This window comes from Saprolegnia parasitica, assembly GCF_000151545.1.
Source record: "Saprolegnia parasitica CBS 223.65 unplaced genomic scaffold supercont2.1, whole genome shotgun sequence".
NCBI lineage: Eukaryota > Oomycota > Saprolegniomycetes > Saprolegniales > Saprolegniaceae > Saprolegnia > Saprolegnia parasitica.
The window spans coordinates 929,908-946,547 of NW_012156395.1; the positions used below are offsets into that span (position 1 = coordinate 929,908).

At 58.4% G+C, this 16,640-nt stretch overlaps 9 protein-coding genes across 9 annotated transcripts; 3 read left to right on the plus strand and 6 right to left on the minus strand.

Annotated features, from left to right (window-relative positions):
* Positions 1–522: 522 nt before the first annotated feature.
* SPRG_00367 (hypothetical protein) lies at positions 523–3,726 on the minus strand. The gene is made up of 16 exons (XM_012338466.1): positions 3,565–3,726; positions 3,360–3,512; positions 3,210–3,320; positions 3,091–3,167; positions 2,953–3,046; positions 2,699–2,902; positions 2,597–2,653; positions 2,381–2,551; positions 2,171–2,329; positions 1,954–2,121; positions 1,837–1,902; positions 1,541–1,789; positions 1,332–1,493; positions 1,199–1,279; positions 697–1,148; positions 523–654 (listed from the first exon to the last, which is right to left on the minus strand). The coding sequence occupies exons 1-16, from the start codon at positions 3,685–3,687 to the stop codon at positions 600–602; spliced, it is 2,382 nt and encodes a 793-aa protein (XP_012193856.1). The 5' UTR covers positions 3,688–3,726; the 3' UTR covers positions 523–599.
* An 811-nt stretch (positions 3,727–4,537) lies between these two features.
* On the minus strand, positions 4,538–5,209 carry SPRG_00368 (hypothetical protein). The gene has a single exon (XM_012338467.1). It carries the CDS (start codon positions 5,188–5,190, stop codon positions 4,624–4,626), a length of 567 nt encoding a protein of 188 aa, XP_012193857.1. The 5' UTR covers positions 5,191–5,209; the 3' UTR covers positions 4,538–4,623.
* A 651-nt stretch (positions 5,210–5,860) lies between these two features.
* Positions 5,861–6,256, plus strand: SPRG_18794 (hypothetical protein; the record flags this gene model as incomplete). Its single annotated transcript, XM_012338626.1, has 1 exon — positions 5,861–6,256. A coding segment is annotated over one exon (396 nt), but the record flags the coding sequence as incomplete, so codon positions are not given.
* A 502-nt stretch (positions 6,257–6,758) lies between these two features.
* Positions 6,759–8,340, minus strand: SPRG_00369 (hypothetical protein). The gene is made up of 11 exons (XM_012338468.1): positions 8,183–8,340; positions 8,012–8,136; positions 7,884–7,968; positions 7,779–7,840; positions 7,608–7,729; positions 7,479–7,553; positions 7,346–7,432; positions 7,248–7,293; positions 7,149–7,188; positions 7,027–7,095; positions 6,759–6,978 (listed from the first exon to the last, which is right to left on the minus strand). The coding sequence occupies exons 1-11, from the start codon at positions 8,314–8,316 to the stop codon at positions 6,906–6,908; spliced, it is 918 nt and encodes a 305-aa protein (XP_012193858.1). The 5' UTR covers positions 8,317–8,340; the 3' UTR covers positions 6,759–6,905.
* A 225-nt stretch (positions 8,341–8,565) lies between these two features.
* On the plus strand, positions 8,566–9,997 carry SPRG_00370 (hypothetical protein). The gene is made up of 7 exons (XM_012338469.1): positions 8,566–8,648; positions 8,699–8,992; positions 9,040–9,175; positions 9,225–9,284; positions 9,329–9,523; positions 9,582–9,748; positions 9,804–9,997. The coding sequence occupies exons 1-7, from the start codon at positions 8,577–8,579 to the stop codon at positions 9,888–9,890; spliced, it is 1,011 nt and encodes a 336-aa protein (XP_012193859.1). The 5' UTR covers positions 8,566–8,576; the 3' UTR covers positions 9,891–9,997.
* Positions 9,998–10,209: 212 nt separating this feature from the next.
* Positions 10,210–10,851, minus strand: SPRG_00371 (hypothetical protein). The gene has a single exon (XM_012338470.1). It carries the CDS (start codon positions 10,809–10,811, stop codon positions 10,332–10,334), a length of 480 nt encoding a protein of 159 aa, XP_012193860.1. The 5' UTR covers positions 10,812–10,851; the 3' UTR covers positions 10,210–10,331.
* A 1,301-nt stretch (positions 10,852–12,152) lies between these two features.
* On the plus strand, positions 12,153–14,144 carry SPRG_00372 (hypothetical protein; the record flags this gene model as incomplete). Its single annotated transcript, XM_012338471.1, has 4 exons — positions 12,153–12,979; positions 13,118–13,442; positions 13,494–13,820; positions 13,868–14,144. The coding sequence occupies 4 exons, from the start codon at positions 12,153–12,155 to the stop codon at positions 14,111–14,113; spliced, it is 1,725 nt and encodes a 574-aa protein (XP_012193861.1). The 3' UTR covers positions 14,114–14,144.
* Positions 14,055–15,267, minus strand: SPRG_00373 (hypothetical protein). The gene is made up of 5 exons (XM_012338472.1): positions 15,033–15,267; positions 14,926–14,979; positions 14,627–14,872; positions 14,479–14,577; positions 14,055–14,437 (listed from the first exon to the last, which is right to left on the minus strand). Exons 1-5 carry the CDS (start codon positions 15,222–15,224, stop codon positions 14,126–14,128), a joined length of 903 nt encoding a protein of 300 aa, XP_012193862.1. The 5' UTR covers positions 15,225–15,267; the 3' UTR covers positions 14,055–14,125.
* A 351-nt stretch (positions 15,268–15,618) lies between these two features.
* Positions 15,619–16,522, minus strand: SPRG_00374 (hypothetical protein; the record flags this gene model as incomplete). Its single annotated transcript, XM_012338473.1, has 2 exons — positions 16,163–16,522; positions 15,619–16,107 (listed from the first exon to the last, which is right to left on the minus strand). The coding sequence occupies exons 1-2, from the start codon at positions 16,481–16,483 to the stop codon at positions 15,619–15,621; spliced, it is 810 nt and encodes a 269-aa protein (XP_012193863.1). The 5' UTR covers positions 16,484–16,522.
* Positions 16,523–16,640: the final 118 nt, after the last annotated feature.

The following is a 16,640-nucleotide window of genomic DNA, read 5'->3' on the forward strand; positions in this document are numbered from 1 at the left end:
GGCGTCGGACTTACAACGACGAGGTCGGGGAAACACATGCAGTCGTCCCAAGTGGAATGGTGAACGTCACTTTCCCCACATGTGTGATTTGCAGGTTGATAAGCGCGCGTGGGCCGTCGCCGAGGAAGCGCTTCGTGATGCGAATCTGGGGCGCCGCATTGCCGTGGCCAGACCCGTGTTTGACTCGAAAAGCCTCGAGTGCAGCTATAAAGCCGCGCAGACTGTGCGCAACAGGGGCGACCCCGCGATAGTAGGACGACCGCCCGCGCCATTGATTGATTGTTGCCGCAAGGTGTGTACTATAATACATCCCAAGATATGCGATCGGCTTGCTTCTCGCAACGTTCGAGGAACGCACGCAGAGCATTTTCCAAATAGCGTGCTGCTGCAGGGCGGACTCAACCCGTGGTACGCCAAGGTGCACCCAGGAGCATGTCAACCACCCACGACGCACGACGCATCACTGCTCGACCGAGAAACCGACCGTGCAACCAGCCGCGCGGCTTGATGTCGACGCTATGGGTTGGAGTGCACATCATCATCCTGGGTGCAAGATTCAATGCGCCAGCTATGCATGTACTACTAGCATCGTTGGGAGATTAGAGGTCCAGGCGCATCGAGCCTTTTTTCGTGCTGACAATGGCGACGAGAACGCTACAAACACGTGAGCGTCCAACACACACACGAGTGATGTACCTCTCTTCCATGAGGCCAGGCTCGAGCGCGCGCTCCATCGCATTCGTGACCACGTCCGTGAGCAAGCTATCGAGCTCATGGAGGCCATTTTCGGTTGCCACGAGCGTCGCTGCCATCCACTTGAGGAGCTCCGTGTCGACTTGGAGCTGCTGGACACCGCATTTGCCAAACGTGTGCAAGCGAACGTACTCGCCCCAGGCCTTGAACGCCATCTTGAACGTCGCGGCGAGGACGCTATCGAGGCTGCACGTAAAGGACGCGCCTTGGAAAACTTGGATCTTCTTCGCAAAGATGCGCGCAATGTCCATGTAGAGGTGCCCCGAGGACGTTGCTTGCTGCTGCTTGAGTGCACCGCTGCCGGTCGGACGCATGCTCGAGTTGGTCTTCTGGCGGCGCAAGTCGCGGATGCCGCCGCTCGCCGTGCGGGCGTTGGGCAGTGGCTCGCCAAAAATCTAGTAGGCGGTGGTAAACAGTCGTCCAATATTCTCTTTCGTCGAAGAACCTGCGCCGTTGACTTGGCAATCTGAACCATGTCGTCAACCAGTGCATCAATGGTGGCACGAACAGAGCGCGGCTCCTTCGCCTACGCAGTCACGGTCGCACTTGCACGGCGTCGATGGAATAAAATAGGGTACGTCGAGCCAGTTCTGGGCCTCCATGCCCTTGCGCAAGGTCGCGCCGAGGCGCATACCGTGGCCCATGCACAAGTGGTGCAAGAAGGCCGACGAGGCGTCGGTCGCAAGCGTGATGAGGCCTGCAGCATCCACTTTGGAGCTCTCGTTCCGCAAGCTCGTTGCCTATGGAGATCGATGAGCCCAGCGCCTTTCGCGGCACAAGATCACACCGGGTCCATCGTGTCAAACACGGGCAAGCACTCGACAAGCACTTGGATGCAGTGGGGGATCGCCGTCGCGCTCAAGTCACGAAAGACGCACGCAAGAAGCACGAGGAACGAAGGTGTGACAGCCAAATCGGGTGCGCCAATGTCGTCCGCGCGCGCAGCGTCGGCGCGCCGGACCGCTTGCACCCGCGTTGGCTCGATATACACGAGCAGCGTGCGCGCAAGCCAGTGGAGGAATCCGCAAAAGCGATTCTACAGAACGCTGGCATGCAGGGACCTCCCGGCACCCAAGTTCCTACCAATACGAGGTCGGACAAGGCGCGTGTCATGTCGGGCACGAGATGCGCGGCCGTGCCCACAAGCGGCTACATCAGCCGAGTCGCTAACTCGAGCAAAACCACCGAGCGAAATCGCACCTGCATGCGCTGGAGCGTTTGCTCGATACGCTCGACGTACGACCTGGCGAGCTTGGACGCGACAGGCGGTACGACGATGGACGTCTGGAGCTGCGCGTGGAACTGCCCGACGGTCTCCATAAACTCGCGCTTGAGACCAAGAAAGGACGCGTCCACTTGGTAGCGAATCTACACAAGAGTCGTTTTCGTGCACTTGGTCGGTGGGCTGCCTCTGTACCGCCGCCTCCACGACTTGGGGTGTCCGTGCGCGCACGTCAGTGAGGGGCAGCTCGGAGCCGTCGAGCGTCGCCGTGCGGTCAATGAAGGTTTGGAGCACGAGCATAAGGATGCCGTAGCCATTCGATCCCGAGCTCGAGCTTGCGTTGTCGTCGTTCGTCTGCACAAGACAGTTTAATAGCAAGCCTCGAGAGCGTGTTTTGCGACGTACAAAGGCCGAGAGCGGCCGCTGGCACTGGGCCTCGCAGAGACTCGCAAACGTATCGTACCACGCCGTTGCGCACGTGTTGAACGCGAGCCGATGGTTGGGGTCGGCCGCTTCGAGTGCGCCAAAGATGCGCTGGAACGCCCGCGCTGCCTCATGAAAGTCCGGCACAAACGTCTAGCCATCTTTCGCTATCAGCGATCTTTCGATGTATGTGTGTACCTCGCTAATGGACGAGACAAAGGTCATGACGGGCAAGAGCGCTTGGTCGTTCGTTGGCTACGTACTGATTCGACCCAAGGATGCAGATCGCGGCGCATGTACCTGGAACGACGCGAGCATCTTCTCAAACCGACGCTGATGCCAATGGAGAAAGCGCTGGCGCACATCAACTGCGTTCACGTTCAAGTCGAGGAGCAGCGTCGTATACTCCTCGACGTTGGTTGCCGTCGTGGCATCGTCGTCGAGCTTCTTCTGGACGATAGTGCGCAGACCGACCATGATGTGCTCGGCTTCGACTTGGATCGTCTACAGAGTGGATTCGGACATTTCCTCGCATGCATCATGGATGAGAGGACCTTGAACGAGGCAATGTGCTGGTAGCGCTTCAAGATGCGGTTGGCGATCACAAAGTACTTGGTCGCTTTCTCATACTCTTGCGCCTTGATCGCGCTAAGCAAGCAGTCAAGCGATAGGCAAGCCGTGGCTGGATGTACCTCTTGAGACGCTGGGGCAGCTGAAAAATGAACTCGAGGCGCTTTAAGAGCCGGCGGACGCCCACGAGCTTCTCCACCTGCGTCGCCAGCTAAGCGCCATGGCCATGGAATCGACGGACCTTGGACCGGAAGGGCGCGAGCGCGTTCCCGACGTTTTCGCTCTGGAGCGTGATCTTGTCCATGCTTTCGACGACGCGCTTGACCTCCGACTCCATCGTCTCGACGTTCGTCTAGCGCAGGATGAGCGTTTGGCGCTGCGATCGCAGTACCTTCATCTTGCGGATCGTATCCGTGGCGCTAATGAACTTGTTGTAGTTCTCGTAGACGAGCATTTGCATGCTCGTGTCGAGTTCCTTGATCTCCTTGATCATCTGGTCATCGCGGCGAAGGAGGTCGTCCATGCCCATGCGCTCGAGCATCCCCTGCCAGACGACGACGTCAACGCCATGGACCTCCTCCATGGAGGTCGTCTACCTTGACGTAGTCGTCAGCGACGAAGCCCGGGGCGTCGATGTTCTTGCTCTGGTTGACCGACTCCTCCTTGTCCGAGAGGTCGTAGTACGAGCTCATGAGCTCCTGCATGCGGGAAGAGTCCATCGCCGCCGATCGCAGTCGCCGCAAAACGGTCGGATTGGGTGTCGACTCGACGGATTGGCTAAAATGCTGAGCAGAAAACGCGCGATGATTGGTGCAATTTAAGAAATCATGTGGATTTAAACCAATCGAAAACGAGGTGATCGCGCCTGCGATTGGCCAAAAAGTACAGAGTGCTTGCGAAAAGGCGCGCGTGTGCAAGCACGATTGGCGCAATGCAAAGATTTGGCGTCGATTGTGGCCAATCCAGGTGGTGGATGACGTGGGGCGTCCTGCGACAGCGGCGCGCGACTGCCGAAGACAAGGCGCTTCGGTGGACCACGCGACGGAACCCATAGTACATGTACGCTCGGCGTCATCATCATCATCACCGGCACTCGACACCCGAGACTTCGTTGGACACGACCCGTCAACTCGGTTCACAAGAAGAATGCCGACGACTTCAACTTGGGCGAGTACGATTTTACGAGATGGGAATGATCGCAACGACTTGGTGAGTTAGCACCGGTTCTTTTTCTTCCAACAGCGCGGGTGGTGTTCTTGGAGCTGGGCGCAGCTGTAATACACGTTCGTGTGGCTCGGCGGCTGCGTCCCCTCGGCGGCAGTTGCGTGCGTATCACTGCACGCGACCGCATGGTGGACCGGCACCATGACGTGGCGGGCCGCCGTTGCATTGCACGCGCTTTGGAAGAGAAATGCCCTTTCGCTCCGTGCAGCTCTTGGATGTTTGCGAATGGATGTCGGTGCCACGCAAATATAACGTACAAAGTTCCTGGGTGCTGGGTGCTCGTCGTGTCGACGACGGACTGGCGTCGGTCCGAACGCGATGGCTTCCGCCGTTGCGAGAATTCAGTTGGTGGACATGTAAATTGAAATTAAATCTTGAGTAGTATTTTATAAGAGGCTATCGTACGGGGTTAAATTATATGGGATAGTGGCTCAAAGCGCGAGCTCTTCGTCGTGGAGGCCAAGGATCGAGTGGAGGATCTCAAGCTCTTCCATCGAGAGGACGACTTCAGTCGATGTCGTCCGCGAGGTCTCGAGCTCAAAGTCTGTGCACGGCACGTGCATTGGCGAAAAGCGCTCGGGCGTCGTCGCGAGGCGGACTTCGCATTGACTCGTCGGTGTCTTGGGCGAGTGCAAGCCAGGCAACGCCTTTTGCACTTCACGCTTTTGCATGACAAACGATTGCGTCGCCGGCTCCGGGTGCTTCTTGACCCGGCGCTTCATGTCGGACTTGCGCTGGTTGTTGTTGTGGCGAATACGGTGCTCTTCGCACATGGTGTGGACTTCGCCGTTGAACTTGAGCGTGCGCTCGTTGGGGCAGCGGCCGCTCTTGTAGCGGCACTTGCCGCGGAAGCCCGCGCGGACCGCGTTCGCACTGGAGGTGCTGCTGCTGCTGCTGGGGTGGCGCATCATCATGGGCGTGCTCGTCGCGTTCTTCGGGGAAATCGTCGACGTCGAAAAGTGCACCGGGTAGGCGCTGTTGTAGGTTGCAACGGACATGGCAATATTGGAAATGACCAAAGATTTGCGACGCCAGATATTTTAAAAACGTAATAAAATAAAGGATGCACCGTGGGACAGTGGCCAAAAAAGCGTGATGACGCCCACAAAAATGTGGTCTCGAATTTTAAACAGAGACCACCACTCTTGGCGCAGGAAATTCAAGCAGCAATTCGCTTGTGGTTTGTATGTGTAATCCCACCTGCAAAGCTCTTCTCTCTGCACCGCGGACGCACGCCAGGTTCCAAGGACTTGCCCACTCCGGATGTGCTGGCGACTTGCATGTCAACTATGTCGTGCTTGCATAAACACTCGGTCCCACAGCGACATTTATGGAAAAAACATCGACGGTCGTCGCAGTGAAGGAGTGCACCACCAGCGGTGTCTCGAAGCCTCTCGAGGAAAGGTCTCGCGATATCGGAATTAAAAGTTGGTATTTTATTTTTATTCCTTTGCACGTCGCGTGAACACGATTGTGGCTGCGTGTATGTTTCGTCACCATTTTAAAATATATAAAAATATCCCATCTCGCGATTAATAATATTCCTCGAATAAAATCGCCAACGCACAGCATGGCTTCTTCTCGAAGGCGCAAGGATCGACGACGACGATCAAGCACGTGCATAGCAGCACCGGACGCTACGATAGAGGATGTGTTGACGCTTCTTAGATGTGCTGCCTCCATGCAAGCTTCCATCGAACCCATGGAGCCGCCATTCGTTTGGCGCCAGAGATAAGCTTTGTGAGGCGCTCAAAAGATACCACGCGTATCTTCTTTCCACCACGCAACGACCCGCGTATGTGGCGCGTGACTGCAAGCATTGTCGCACGCCAGTTTGTTTACCGCAGTCCACGCCCTTGCATCAGCGACCGATCACACGCGTCCAAGCTACTCGCAGTACCCCGCCTGCACGCATCATCCAGCTCGTTTGCCTCCACGGGTAGCGCCACGGTGTCGGTCACCCATCCAGGAGAAGGCAATGAAGAAAAGAGTGTCAAGTTGATGTTCTCGTCGGCCGGTATAAAAATGATATCGTCTATCTTTGCCCCCGGGATGTGCGTCGGCGTGTACAAAAAAGTGGCGTCCGCCCATCCTCCAACACACGCGACGGAGCGGGCTACTCGGCATCCGCACATACTGCAAGCTACTTGGGCCCCGTCTCGACCAGAGAACGAACGAGGACCGACCTGGTCGGATCTCGCGCGCCACGTGGCGTCGAACGCTGTAGAGATTTGGACGGGAGAGGCTCGCGTGTGCCCAAGCTTCTACAGCAGTCGCCAGTCTATACTATCCAAAATCGCCAGTTTGCGATTCCAGAGAGATCCCACGCACGATGCTATCAACAGTGATTTCGGGTGTGGCCGGGGCAGCGTGCGTCGCGGCAATTGCTTGGAAGGTGCGCGCCGCAGCTGCTTCCGAGCCCAACGACAAGGACACGGTCGTTCTAGAAGGGACCATTTACCGCAACCTCGGCACGCCCGTCGGCGCCACTGAGCAATCCGTCATCGGTGCAGTCTAAGGCGCTTCCGAGCTACAAACTAAAGTGTCTGCTGTGTAATGCACGTGATGTGATGGACGACGACGTCGCATTAGAATTATCGTGCTTGACATATCGCTGCAAGGCGTGGGACGATCCATGTCAGCGACATGTTAGGGCGATGGAACTGCGACCGACGACAGTCGCCAGGATCTCGCTTCCTCCGTCCAAGGTCCACTACACATCCTTTGTCACAGGAAGGTCGTCGCGCGTGCCCCACTCGGACCACGACCCGTCGTAGACAGGGACCCTATAAGATCGCATTGGTCGAGATGGGTCTTCAGGGAGTCCAACGCACCGCTCGAGCGGGACACCGAGCACGTGCAGCCCTAGAGTTAGCACCGCCGCTGTGACGCCTGACCCGCACCTGCGGACCGACACGATGTGAGCCACCATGAGAGGAAGGACAGGCCGTCGTACGTCGTGGCGATGACTGTGCCCGCGTCGCTAATGCGCACGCCTACAAGACACGACAGAGCTGCATGAGCAGCACGTAATAATTGTCTCGTCGACGCCCACCGCTGGCCTCAAAGTTGGAGCGAATCGTCGCGGGGTCGCGAAAGACCTACAGCATGCTACTTGTAAGCTACTAGCGCACCGAACCCCGGCAAGAGCACCGAATGGTCGTCCGGCGTCAGAACGTGCGAGAACGGCGCGTTGATCGCGCCTGGCATGTGGCCGCCACGAACACCCGCACGCGGCTCCTACCCCGCAACGTCATTGACGCATGGACGAGCCGCCACGACGCACCGGGTCCTTGCCCGTGAACCGACCCGGCCCACGCGCGTCAATGACTTGATTCGTCGAGGACAAGAGCTTCAGGACCTTGCAGACAAGACTGCTAAGGATACGATGGTCGATGATGAAGGGATCACAAACCTGCTCGGCCGTCAACACGAGGCGCGAATCCGGCGTGGCCACGTAGCCCGTCGTCGGCGCGGGAGGCGACGGCAATCCTTCCTCGACCGCATGTCCGTCCTTCTTCCACTGCGTGAGTCCGCCTGTGGACCGAGCGCCATGAGTCCAAGCATGCGAAGAAGCCGAAGGAACCGTTGAGGACATGGACGCGGGCGTGGCCAAAGTACTTGAACGTCCACCAGCAGCGTGCAGGGCTATGGCCCTTGTTCACAGCTTGCAGCAATTCGCTTGACGTACCTAAAACAGTTGGCGCCACCATACACAACGACAGTCGTGTCGTTGGCGATGCCAAATTCGTCCATCGTCGACGCAAAGAGCGACGCTACGACGTCATTCTGAGTTGTGCGATGGACGTTTTCGCGTACGTGGCGGCAGCATGTGCGGCAGCGGCGACGTCGCGTCCTTGATGGCGTCAATGTCAAAGTAGACGGCGCCAGGAAGGCGCTCCTGGAGGAACTCGGCGCGGCCATTGCGAGCCTTGTCAAGGTACCTACACCCCGAAGGATAAGAGGCAGACCTGCAGCTGCACAGCAGACCAGGAAGCATCGACGAAGCGAACGGTCTGGCCTGCGGCGGCAAGCGACTTGATGTCATGGCTCATCACGAGCGGGCGGAGCGACGACATGGAGCGAGCGGTGGTGAGCCAGCGGGGCGATCGGCTGCGGAGCATATCCTCGAAAGTGGCTTGAAGTTGGGTCGGCAATGTTGCCGGCCAATCAGAACCGTCAAACTTATGTCAAACGAGTCTCTATAGTGCATCTATTACCAATACTATCTCATGTACTGTTCACTTGAAGACGTAAACGTGGCCTCTCAGACGATTGCGAAAGGTGCCATGCCAAGATTGTTTTTATATTACATTCAATTCGCTAGTCATAGAATACAATCCTAAAAAAAAAAAACTTTCCGACGAATTTACGGAAAGCCACCATGGGCAGCGCCGTATCCTCCGACGTCATCGGCAACACGGACGATGCAATCTTGGTCAACATCTTAAAGGAGGTGCATGACGCTACGCCTGTACTAGATGGTGCCGATTGCTTCCGGAGTAGGCCATGAAGAAGGACCCGGCGCGTGTCGACCGCCTCATCGCCGAGGCCAAGAGCGCGGTCCGCGCCGACTCGTATGGCAGCGTCGCGGAGCCCAACGTAGCAGTCGACGCCAAGTCGCCCGAAGCGACGCTCGACACGATGGCGGTGAGCGTTGCCGCCGAGATCAACGCGCTGCGCACCAACCCCAAGGGCTTTATCGCGCACTGCGAAGAGATGCTCAAGCACTTTGACGACAAGATCCTCACGATTCCATCTGAAGGCATTCGATTGCAGACTGACGAAGGCGCGACCGCCGTATGCCTCTGATCCCTGACATCACATGCCATAGAGTTTGCGACTAGGTCCAAGACTGCATCGCGTTCCTCAAGCAACAGACGGCGCTGCCACCACTTATGCTTGATGGCAATCTGTCCAAGGCTGCGCAAGACCATGCAGCAGACCTCGGGGACCATGGCACCGTGAGCCATACGGGCCAAGGTAACAACGACCACTGCCTTTCCAAATGGTGGCACACGAGGCGACGCAGACGGCAGCTCGATGGTCCAGCGCCTTGACCGATACGGCGAGTGGAAGGGCTCCGTGGGCGGTACGACGGTCATGCGTACGCGAGACACTAAGATATGAGCGCAGAGCTGCTGGCATTTGGGCTCTCCAAGCCGCGCAACATCGTGCTGCAGCTACTCATCGACGACGGCGTCCCGAGCCGCGACGACCGCACGAGCCTTCTCGACGCCAAGTTTACAACGCTCGGCGTTGGTACGAGTGTGCACAAGTTTCAAAAGTCGGTGTGCGTCCTCGACTTTTCCGGCGGGTTTGGGCCTCTTGGTTCGGCACATACATATAGATTGCTATATAGCTCTGTTGCTATAATGATCGTGTCTAGTCGAGAAGCTCAAGGAGCCCAAGCAAGTGTCGGTCAAGGGCGAATTGACGCCGGACGTCGAGCTCATTTTACAGAGCATTCCGTTCGAAGAGCTCAAGATCGAAGTCCGCGACATCCTCGCGCACTCGCCGACACAAACCGTCGGCCTCAACTACAAACCCGGCTCGGTACTCTCCGATTCGTGCATTCGTCCTTGCTTCATACTTGTGCTCGGATGCGTAGATTGAGGTGACGGTGACGAACCCAGATGGCTCGAGCCAAATCAAGTCGGGCACGTGGGGTGTCGCTGCGCCGCCGTCGTCGTCGTGATCCTTCGAGATGTAGAGTGCGACACTAGTCAACGAAGAACGAACGTCGTTTGGACGCCGACTGTGTACGACTGCGGATGACGTGTCTACTGGGCGAAGAAACGTGCCCGCCTGTCTGCTCGGCAGTGCTGGATGGGTCGCAATGCAAACGGCAGCTGCGGCCAAAACGTCGCTTTACCGCACATCGTTCTTCGTCTTCTGACCACTAAGATGTACTGGGGCGCGTTGGCGTATAGATTCCACGCACACGAGTGCTGCCGACCTCGGTGCGAAGAGTTTAGGCTCTTTTGTATCTGAGATACTCGTACGATGACCAAAGAAGACAAAGGGCGCCGGTTGGTTATATTGAGCGCACATACGAGATAGCACAGAGAGGCGTTGGTACTGCTCGAGAGGCAGTGACGATAAGAATAAATAAGACGCGCGCATTCTGTCTGCACGGTCACCACAGCTCGGAAAAGTTTTGGCGCGGAATGCCGCGGAGCCCGACAGCCTTGATGACGAGGAGCTCTTCCATGGACGGCGGCTCCGTCACCGGGCTCGATCGGTCCACGTCCGGGGCGACGCACACGGTGGCCACGGGGGAAAATCGCACCGACTTGGCCGAGCGCTTGGGCGCCGGCGGCTCGAGGGCACCACGGAGCGCATTCATCGCGACGATGTAGCGCTGGCGCTCCTTGGCGATGTACTTGCGCGTGACTTCGGTCTTGAGGAGGAGGTTGCGCGCCACGTCCCACTCGCGCGTGGCTTGGAGCACGTCGAGGGCCTTGGCCTGGTGCGAGAGGACGGTAGAGAAGGCGAGCGTGAGCTTGGCGAGCGGCGGAATCGAGCTCCACATGAGCGAGGACGCGGGCTCGGCCTTGGCGCGCTTGGACGGTCCGGCGTGGAGCGTGTCGGCCGGGTGTTCGCGCTTCATCAGCATGGTCAATTTGGTAGAATGGCCGTGGTGAGCGCATTCACCCAATGAGATGCGTCGGCTGTGTAATCCCGGACGTGAGAAATGCAGTGAATATCCCAGGCTCCAAGCCCATGGGACAAGCTCCCCGTGGCATTTCCCACGTGTCGCAGTGGAATTCCCACACGTGGCCCACGTTTCACACGGGCTCTTGACACCGGCCATGTCCTCGCGGGAAGCTGGCGACAGCGCACATAGAAGGCGACGCACGGGTCTATGCATCGAGCACGGGCTTCTTTGCGTGGTGCACTTGAAGCAGGTTCGGCGCTTGTTTTTGTTTGGCGCGGTTTTTCACCCATTGAACTTCAAGTTGGATGACACATAATCCAGGTATGCTCGTCAACACGTGCTGCAAGTGTGTGTGTGTGTGTGGTGAAAAAGAAGAACGATGCGGTCGACGGGGTTCGTTGCGGTGGCCACTCGCACCGAGCACGTTTGCTTCGATTGCGTCCAAGCAAACGCGCAGGGCGATCGCCACCTCGCTTCGCGGACGCGGTGGGCGTCCCACTTCTACCGATTACACATCGGTGCAAGCTTCTTCTGGAGCTCGATCGCAGTCCATCCGGTGGCCACCGTGTCCAACGAGTGCCAAGAAAACGGGGGCTTGGAGTACCGGTATAAAGTCGTCCATGGTCGACACTCCTCTGGTTGTCCAAGTACTCTTGCCCTGCGTACGCCGGGCACACGAGCCCAAAGCCCATCGGTCGGGCCAGCGAGTGGGAGCGACATGTTGTGGCGTCAGTCCATTTCGCAGATCTTTTTTCGATTGGCTCGCGGGAAAACCCATTTGTGAACAGTGTGATTGGAATATCCCAACGCGTGTCGACAAGCTCTCGAGCGGTGGACCTCGTTGGGTAGCTCAAATACACTCTTCTCGCCGTTGATTCGACGTGTCTGCTATCCGTACATAGACTTGGATGGAAGCCCAAGGACGACCACGGGCTACTTTTGGTTCTTGCTTCGCAACCTCCATCGCGCACTACATTTCGCACCCGTTCCGACGCCAGGGGGTATGCGATGAGCGCAGTGGCAGAACTACGTGCGTATATACGTACGAGGAGGCTTCTTTACGTTCGCTCCACTGCTCCTTCGAGCGTGCGTGCGTGGTAGCGTCATACCAAGTCGCTTGTATTGTTCTTCCCGGTATGCAACCCGCGCATGGGGCAAAGCTTGCGGCGGCTTGGGACATTGCTCTGATTGGCCAAAAGTGGATCCAGACGCCACTTGGAGATTGGTGCGATACAGCGTAAGCAACACACTGTATGGACCAATCGTTGCACATTGCTTGCAGTCCACGCAGTGGGCAACATGCGAAAGGCCAACAAAGCGACGACTGGGAAAGGGTCTGCGACTGCCGCCCGGAAGCAGTGGTTTGACGATGCGACGCTTGCGCTCGTGACCAACGCCCAAGAACGGGCGGCCAAGGCGCGCGGAAAGGGCGGCAAGGACTCGGCCCGAGAGGCCCGCGAGCGCTCGTCGCAGCTCTCGACGAGCGCCGACACGGTCGGTGTCTCGTTTGCCGGCGCTGCATTCCAAGCCGACTACTTCTCATCCAAGTTTGCCAAGCGTGGGTTGCTCGTGTACGCGATCCTGCAAGATTTGCTGGCGAAAAACCGGTCGCTAATTCCAGTGTCGTTGGAGACTGTGACGGTCGCGTCGTTTGGCGGCGGCCCTGGCACCGACGCTGCCGGCATCGTTTGGATCCAGCGCGAGTTCCTTGCATCGTCGCGCATCCAGTGCACGCTCTTCGACTACGAGACGTCATGGAAGCGATACGTCAAGACGCTCGATGAGCTCTTCGGCGACTCCGTCGACGTCTGCTTCCGGCCCTGCGACGTGACCCAAGGCCTCAATACTGACAGCAATCGCCACGTGTGTGAAGTTGAAGCCATGGACGTCCTCCTCTTCTGCTACGTCTGCCACGAAACGTCGGCGCGCCAGAACAATGTCTTGCAGTTCTACGCCGATCTCGCGGTGCAGGCCAAGGCCGGCGCCATCGTCATCCTCGCGGACGTCAAGACCACGTCCAAGCAGTGCCTCGAGCGCGTGGCCGAGGCCATGGCCTCTTCTCGGCACGTGACGCGCCTCGCGCTCGCCAAGCCTCCCAACGCAGAAGCCATCGTGCTTCGCATGGAGTAGATCACACTATTTAAACGCCCGTCATACCATTCAATATCAGATCTGATTGTGATGACATACTGTACGTCCATCACTCACATGCAACACCAATTCAGGTACCATCGCTCGATACGTGTATAGTGTATGACAAAAAGCACCAAAAAGTGCATTTTCCCTTTGTCGGTCATGGCGCACCTCGACACGAATCCGCAGGTGAGCGTGCACTCGATCGCCGGCGTCGCGTCGTGCTGCTACGTCGAGAGCATGGACGTTGCCTTCGACATGGGAATCGTCTTTGGCAAGGCCGTCGGGCGCAAGCACGTCTTCATCACGCATGGTCACATTGACCACATCAAGGCGCTACCCGGCCACGCCGGCGAGCGGTCGCTCTCGAAAGCGGCGCCTGCCACGTACTATGTGCCCGCGCCGCTCGTGGAGCATGTCAAGCAGATCTTAGCGACCTTTGAGATCATGCAAGAGGTAGTACCCGTCTTGGAAGCAGCCGACGTCGTCATCGGACCGGCAACGTAGAGTCCGCTGCCGGCGACGATCGTCGCGGTCGAGGCCGGCATGAGTTTCCGCATCTCGCATACGGTTCTTGTGAAGGCCTTTCCCACGGTCCACCGCGTGCCAAGCTTTGGCTATGTGGCGTACGCTGTTACAAAGCGCTTGAGCGACGAGTACAAGGACCTTCCGCGCGATGAGCTCATCGCGCTGCGCAAGGCCAAGGTGCCCATCGAGATCGAGACGTTGACGCCGACAGTCGCGTACACGGGCGATACGCAAGTGAGCTTTTTCGATCCGAACAACGAGGCCAACTGCGGCGACTTTCTCAAGGCCAACGTCCTCGTCACCGAGGTACACCCTCTCCAGGGTGTGCGTATGCTGAGAGGACCTCTTCGTAGTGCACATACATTGGTGACGCAATCCCACCCGCGACCGCGGCGGAGCGGGGCCACATGCATCTGTTGCAGCTCTCGGCGATGCAAGATCGCTTCCAAAACCAAACGCTTATTCTGACGCACTGCTCGCCCCGGTATAGCGCAAAGGCGCTCGCGGAGGCGGTCCGGCTGCAGTGGGCCGCCGTCGCTGGCGCCAACCAACAAGTGTGGCTCGCGCATGGTGCCGAGAGTGCCCTCGTACGAGGTTAAATTTAAATGCATCTACGGTTGCAAGAGCGCAAGCAGCGCGTCGCCGTCTTCGATGGTCGCCGTGCGAATGAGGAACGACGTGATTGTCGTGGGGTTCGTCGCGATCTGCACCACGAGGTTCTTGGGCTTGAGCGTCACGTGCACGACAGCGGAGAGGAGTGAGTTCAAGAGCAGGTGCGTGCCTGCCTTGAAGTCGCTGGTCGCGCGGCGCATGACCAGCCGGTCACGCTTCGCGTCGCTGTCCACGTGCCGAAGGACTTTGAGCGGGCCGGACCCGCACTCGACGTACTTGCCATCCGTAAACTTGAAGAGCTTCACTTGAAGCTACAAAGCTGTAAGAGGATGGGTCGAGAGCGTAGTCGTACCAAAAGCAACACTTCTTCGTTTTCTTCGCCCGTCACGTGCTGGTAGTCTTTGGGCAACTCGACGACCGGCACCTTGACAGGCGCTTCCGCCACGGCAGCCTATAGAGCGCTCCATGATGTCCCTGTCCCATAGGACTGTGGTCAGTACCTCGGTGCTGAGGAATTCGTCATTGCCCGTGGAGGCTTCCGTCCACGTCGAGGTCGCGTCCGTGTCGGCGGCGGCGCTGGCCACAGCTCCAAACGTCGTGCCGAAACCGGTCGGCTTGGCGTCACCAAACGTAGCCGTCGCAGCGCTGCTAGAGGCAAAGGCGCCAAAGCCGGACGCACTGGCAAACGCGCCAAAGCCAGTCGTCGTGCTGGCTGCACCGAATCCAGTCGTTGCCGGTTTAGCAGCCTATCCCAGTCCATATCATGATGTCACGTTGAAGGTCACACGGCGCTTCGTACGGCAAAACCGTTGGTGCTCGCAAACGACGTAAAGCCCCACGAAGGTGCTTCCGCCTACACGAGGAGCGATGCATTGGCACCTGCCCGACGAGACACGTGATGTGTACCTTCTTCGGGCTGGCGGCGTCCGTCGCCTTGGTCGGACTCTTACGCTTCGGGCTCGATGCATCCGAGGTCTTCTTACTGCCGTCGTCGTCATTGTGGTGCTCAGTGTGGACGTCGCCGTCACCTTCTTGCCGCTGCCGCTTGGCGACGGGCGAGGCCGCGGTGGCCGGCGCTGCATGCGAAGGCGAGCTCATGTTTCTTTCGCCAATGCAAACCCAGCGCCACGTTACGTGTTGGTTGGCCACCTTTTTATCTCGCTATCCGGATACCTGCCGACGATATCTTTTGGACTAGAAACACGCTCCTTAACCGCCGCAAGCAAAGAGTCACGAAATCGCCCACGACGTGGACATCGATATGTATTGATGCCAATGGCTTGACACATAATTAATATGGAGGACATGAGCCTGACTCGGAGCGCATCTCGGTTACATGCCTTGTCTATTGCGTACGCTGGCGTAAAGTTGCGTTGTTCTACCTGCCCAAAGATATGGCCCACCACGCCGCGACGCCGGATACATACCGGATCCCGTATCCGGTCGACGTCCTCGTCGGGCACATCTGCGAGGGACCGAGCGTACGTTGAAGTTAGTTGGCACGACCATTTTCTGAGATATCGACGTCGCCCATCTGTGTGGACCACGGTTGGTCGACTTTGGACGACGGTGGCGGACTCATCGCACACGGGCACACCGTCTGCGTCTCTTGACTCACGACCGTCAGCGGTTCGGCGACCTTGTAGAGGCTGGGTATCCGGATTTCTGCATGCGCCATGGGCGTCGACCAGTGATAGCACTGGCAGGGGCACTGTGGCGGCGGCGGTTCGTTGCGACGGCGTGGCGTCAGATACGTGCTCGAGCTCGATGGGTGCAGCGCGACGCTACGGTAGGGACGAGCGATTTTCTCCGTCGTCGAGTGTTCCGCAACGACCGTGTACGCGCGTGGTGTCAAGACGCGGCGTGGTGGGTCAACGTGGCAGCGCTCGAGAAACGCTGACGGCAGCGCGGGGCTCGAGGCCGGTGCCGGTCGCGGCGCGGCGGCTTCCGGAGCCGTCGCCCGTCGGATTGTCTGCACGTCCTATATCGCCCTTGTATGATACGATGTGTTACGGCGGGAGCATGACGTGGCAGACCTCCCATTGGCCGTCGCCATCATCGTACGCGACAAAGTACGTTGGGTGGCTGGCGTCTTGGATACGCCCATGGAACCACGCTTCTTCCGAAGCCCAGTACACATCGACGGCGTCGCCGACAGCAAAGCCGGCGCTCGTCGGCTTGCGCGGACTCTGGCTCTCGGCAACGAAGGATTCGTCGTTGTACGTCGACGCCTCGTCGCCATCGTCGTCGGGCTCCGACGCACGTTCCTCGGTAGGCGCCGATGCATGTACTCCCTCGTCCGGCTCCGAGTCGAGCGGCTCGTCGAGCTCCTCGAAAGACTCGTCGTATTCGCTCATGGTTCAATGGCCAAAGATCGCAATGAAGCTGGTTCGAGGCGTTTCTTTTCTGAGCTAAGAAGTTAGCGCCACCGCGCTTGTACGTCGCCAACCGTGGGCTCGCGTCAGCACTTAGCCTCCATGGAGCCACCTCATCAAACCGCTCGACGACGATACC

What these genes read in the sequence shown, in the direction of transcription:
- SPRG_00367 (XM_012338466.1), bottom strand. Translation starts at nt 3,687, where the DNA reads ATGGACTCTTCCCGCATGCAGGAGCTCATGAGCTCGTACTACGACCTC. An exon ending in TTGTCTCGTCCATTAGCGAG is followed by an intron (nt 2,552 to 2,596) that starts GTACACACATAC and finishes AAAGATGGCTAG; the next exon opens with ACGTTTGTGCCGGACTTTCA. An exon ending in CCCAAGTCGTGGAGGCGGCG is followed by an intron (nt 2,122 to 2,170) that starts GTACAGAGGCAG and finishes ACTCTTGTGTAG; the next exon opens with ATTCGCTACCAAGTGGACGC.
- SPRG_00368 (XM_012338467.1), bottom strand. Translation starts at nt 5,190, where the DNA reads ATGTCCGTTGCAACCTACAACAGCGCCTACCCGGTGCACTTTTCGACG.
- SPRG_00369 (XM_012338468.1), bottom strand. Translation starts at nt 8,316, where the DNA reads ATGCTCCGCAGCCGATCGCCCCGCTGGCTCACCACCGCTCGCTCCATG. An exon ending in TCGTGTTGACGGCCGAGCAG is followed by an intron (nt 7,554 to 7,607) that starts GTTTGTGATCCC and finishes CTTGTCTGCAAG; the next exon opens with GTCCTGAAGCTCTTGTCCTC. An exon ending in TGACGCCGGACGACCATTCG is followed by an intron (nt 7,294 to 7,345) that starts GTGCTCTTGCCG and finishes AGCATGCTGTAG; the next exon opens with GTCTTTCGCGACCCCGCGAC.
- SPRG_00370 (XM_012338469.1), top strand. Translation starts at nt 8,577, where the DNA reads ATGGGCAGCGCCGTATCCTCCGACGTCATCGGCAACACGGACGATGCA. An exon ending in TGGTCAACATCTTAAAGGAG is followed by an intron (nt 8,649 to 8,698) that starts GTGCATGACGCT and finishes CTTCCGGAGTAG; the next exon opens with GCCATGAAGAAGGACCCGGC. An exon ending in GTGGAAGGGCTCCGTGGGCG is followed by an intron (nt 9,285 to 9,328) that starts GTACGACGGTCA and finishes ATATGAGCGCAG; the next exon opens with AGCTGCTGGCATTTGGGCTC.
- SPRG_00371 (XM_012338470.1), bottom strand. Translation starts at nt 10,811, where the DNA reads ATGCTGATGAAGCGCGAACACCCGGCCGACACGCTCCACGCCGGACCG.
- SPRG_00373 (XM_012338472.1), bottom strand. Translation starts at nt 15,224, where the DNA reads ATGAGCTCGCCTTCGCATGCAGCGCCGGCCACCGCGGCCTCGCCCGTC. An exon ending in CGAGCACCAACGGTTTTGCC is followed by an intron (nt 14,873 to 14,925) that starts GTACGAAGCGCC and finishes GGACTGGGATAG; the next exon opens with GCTGCTAAACCGGCAACGAC. An exon ending in ACGAATTCCTCAGCACCGAG is followed by an intron (nt 14,578 to 14,626) that starts GTACTGACCACA and finishes AGCGCTCTATAG; the next exon opens with GCTGCCGTGGCGGAAGCGCC.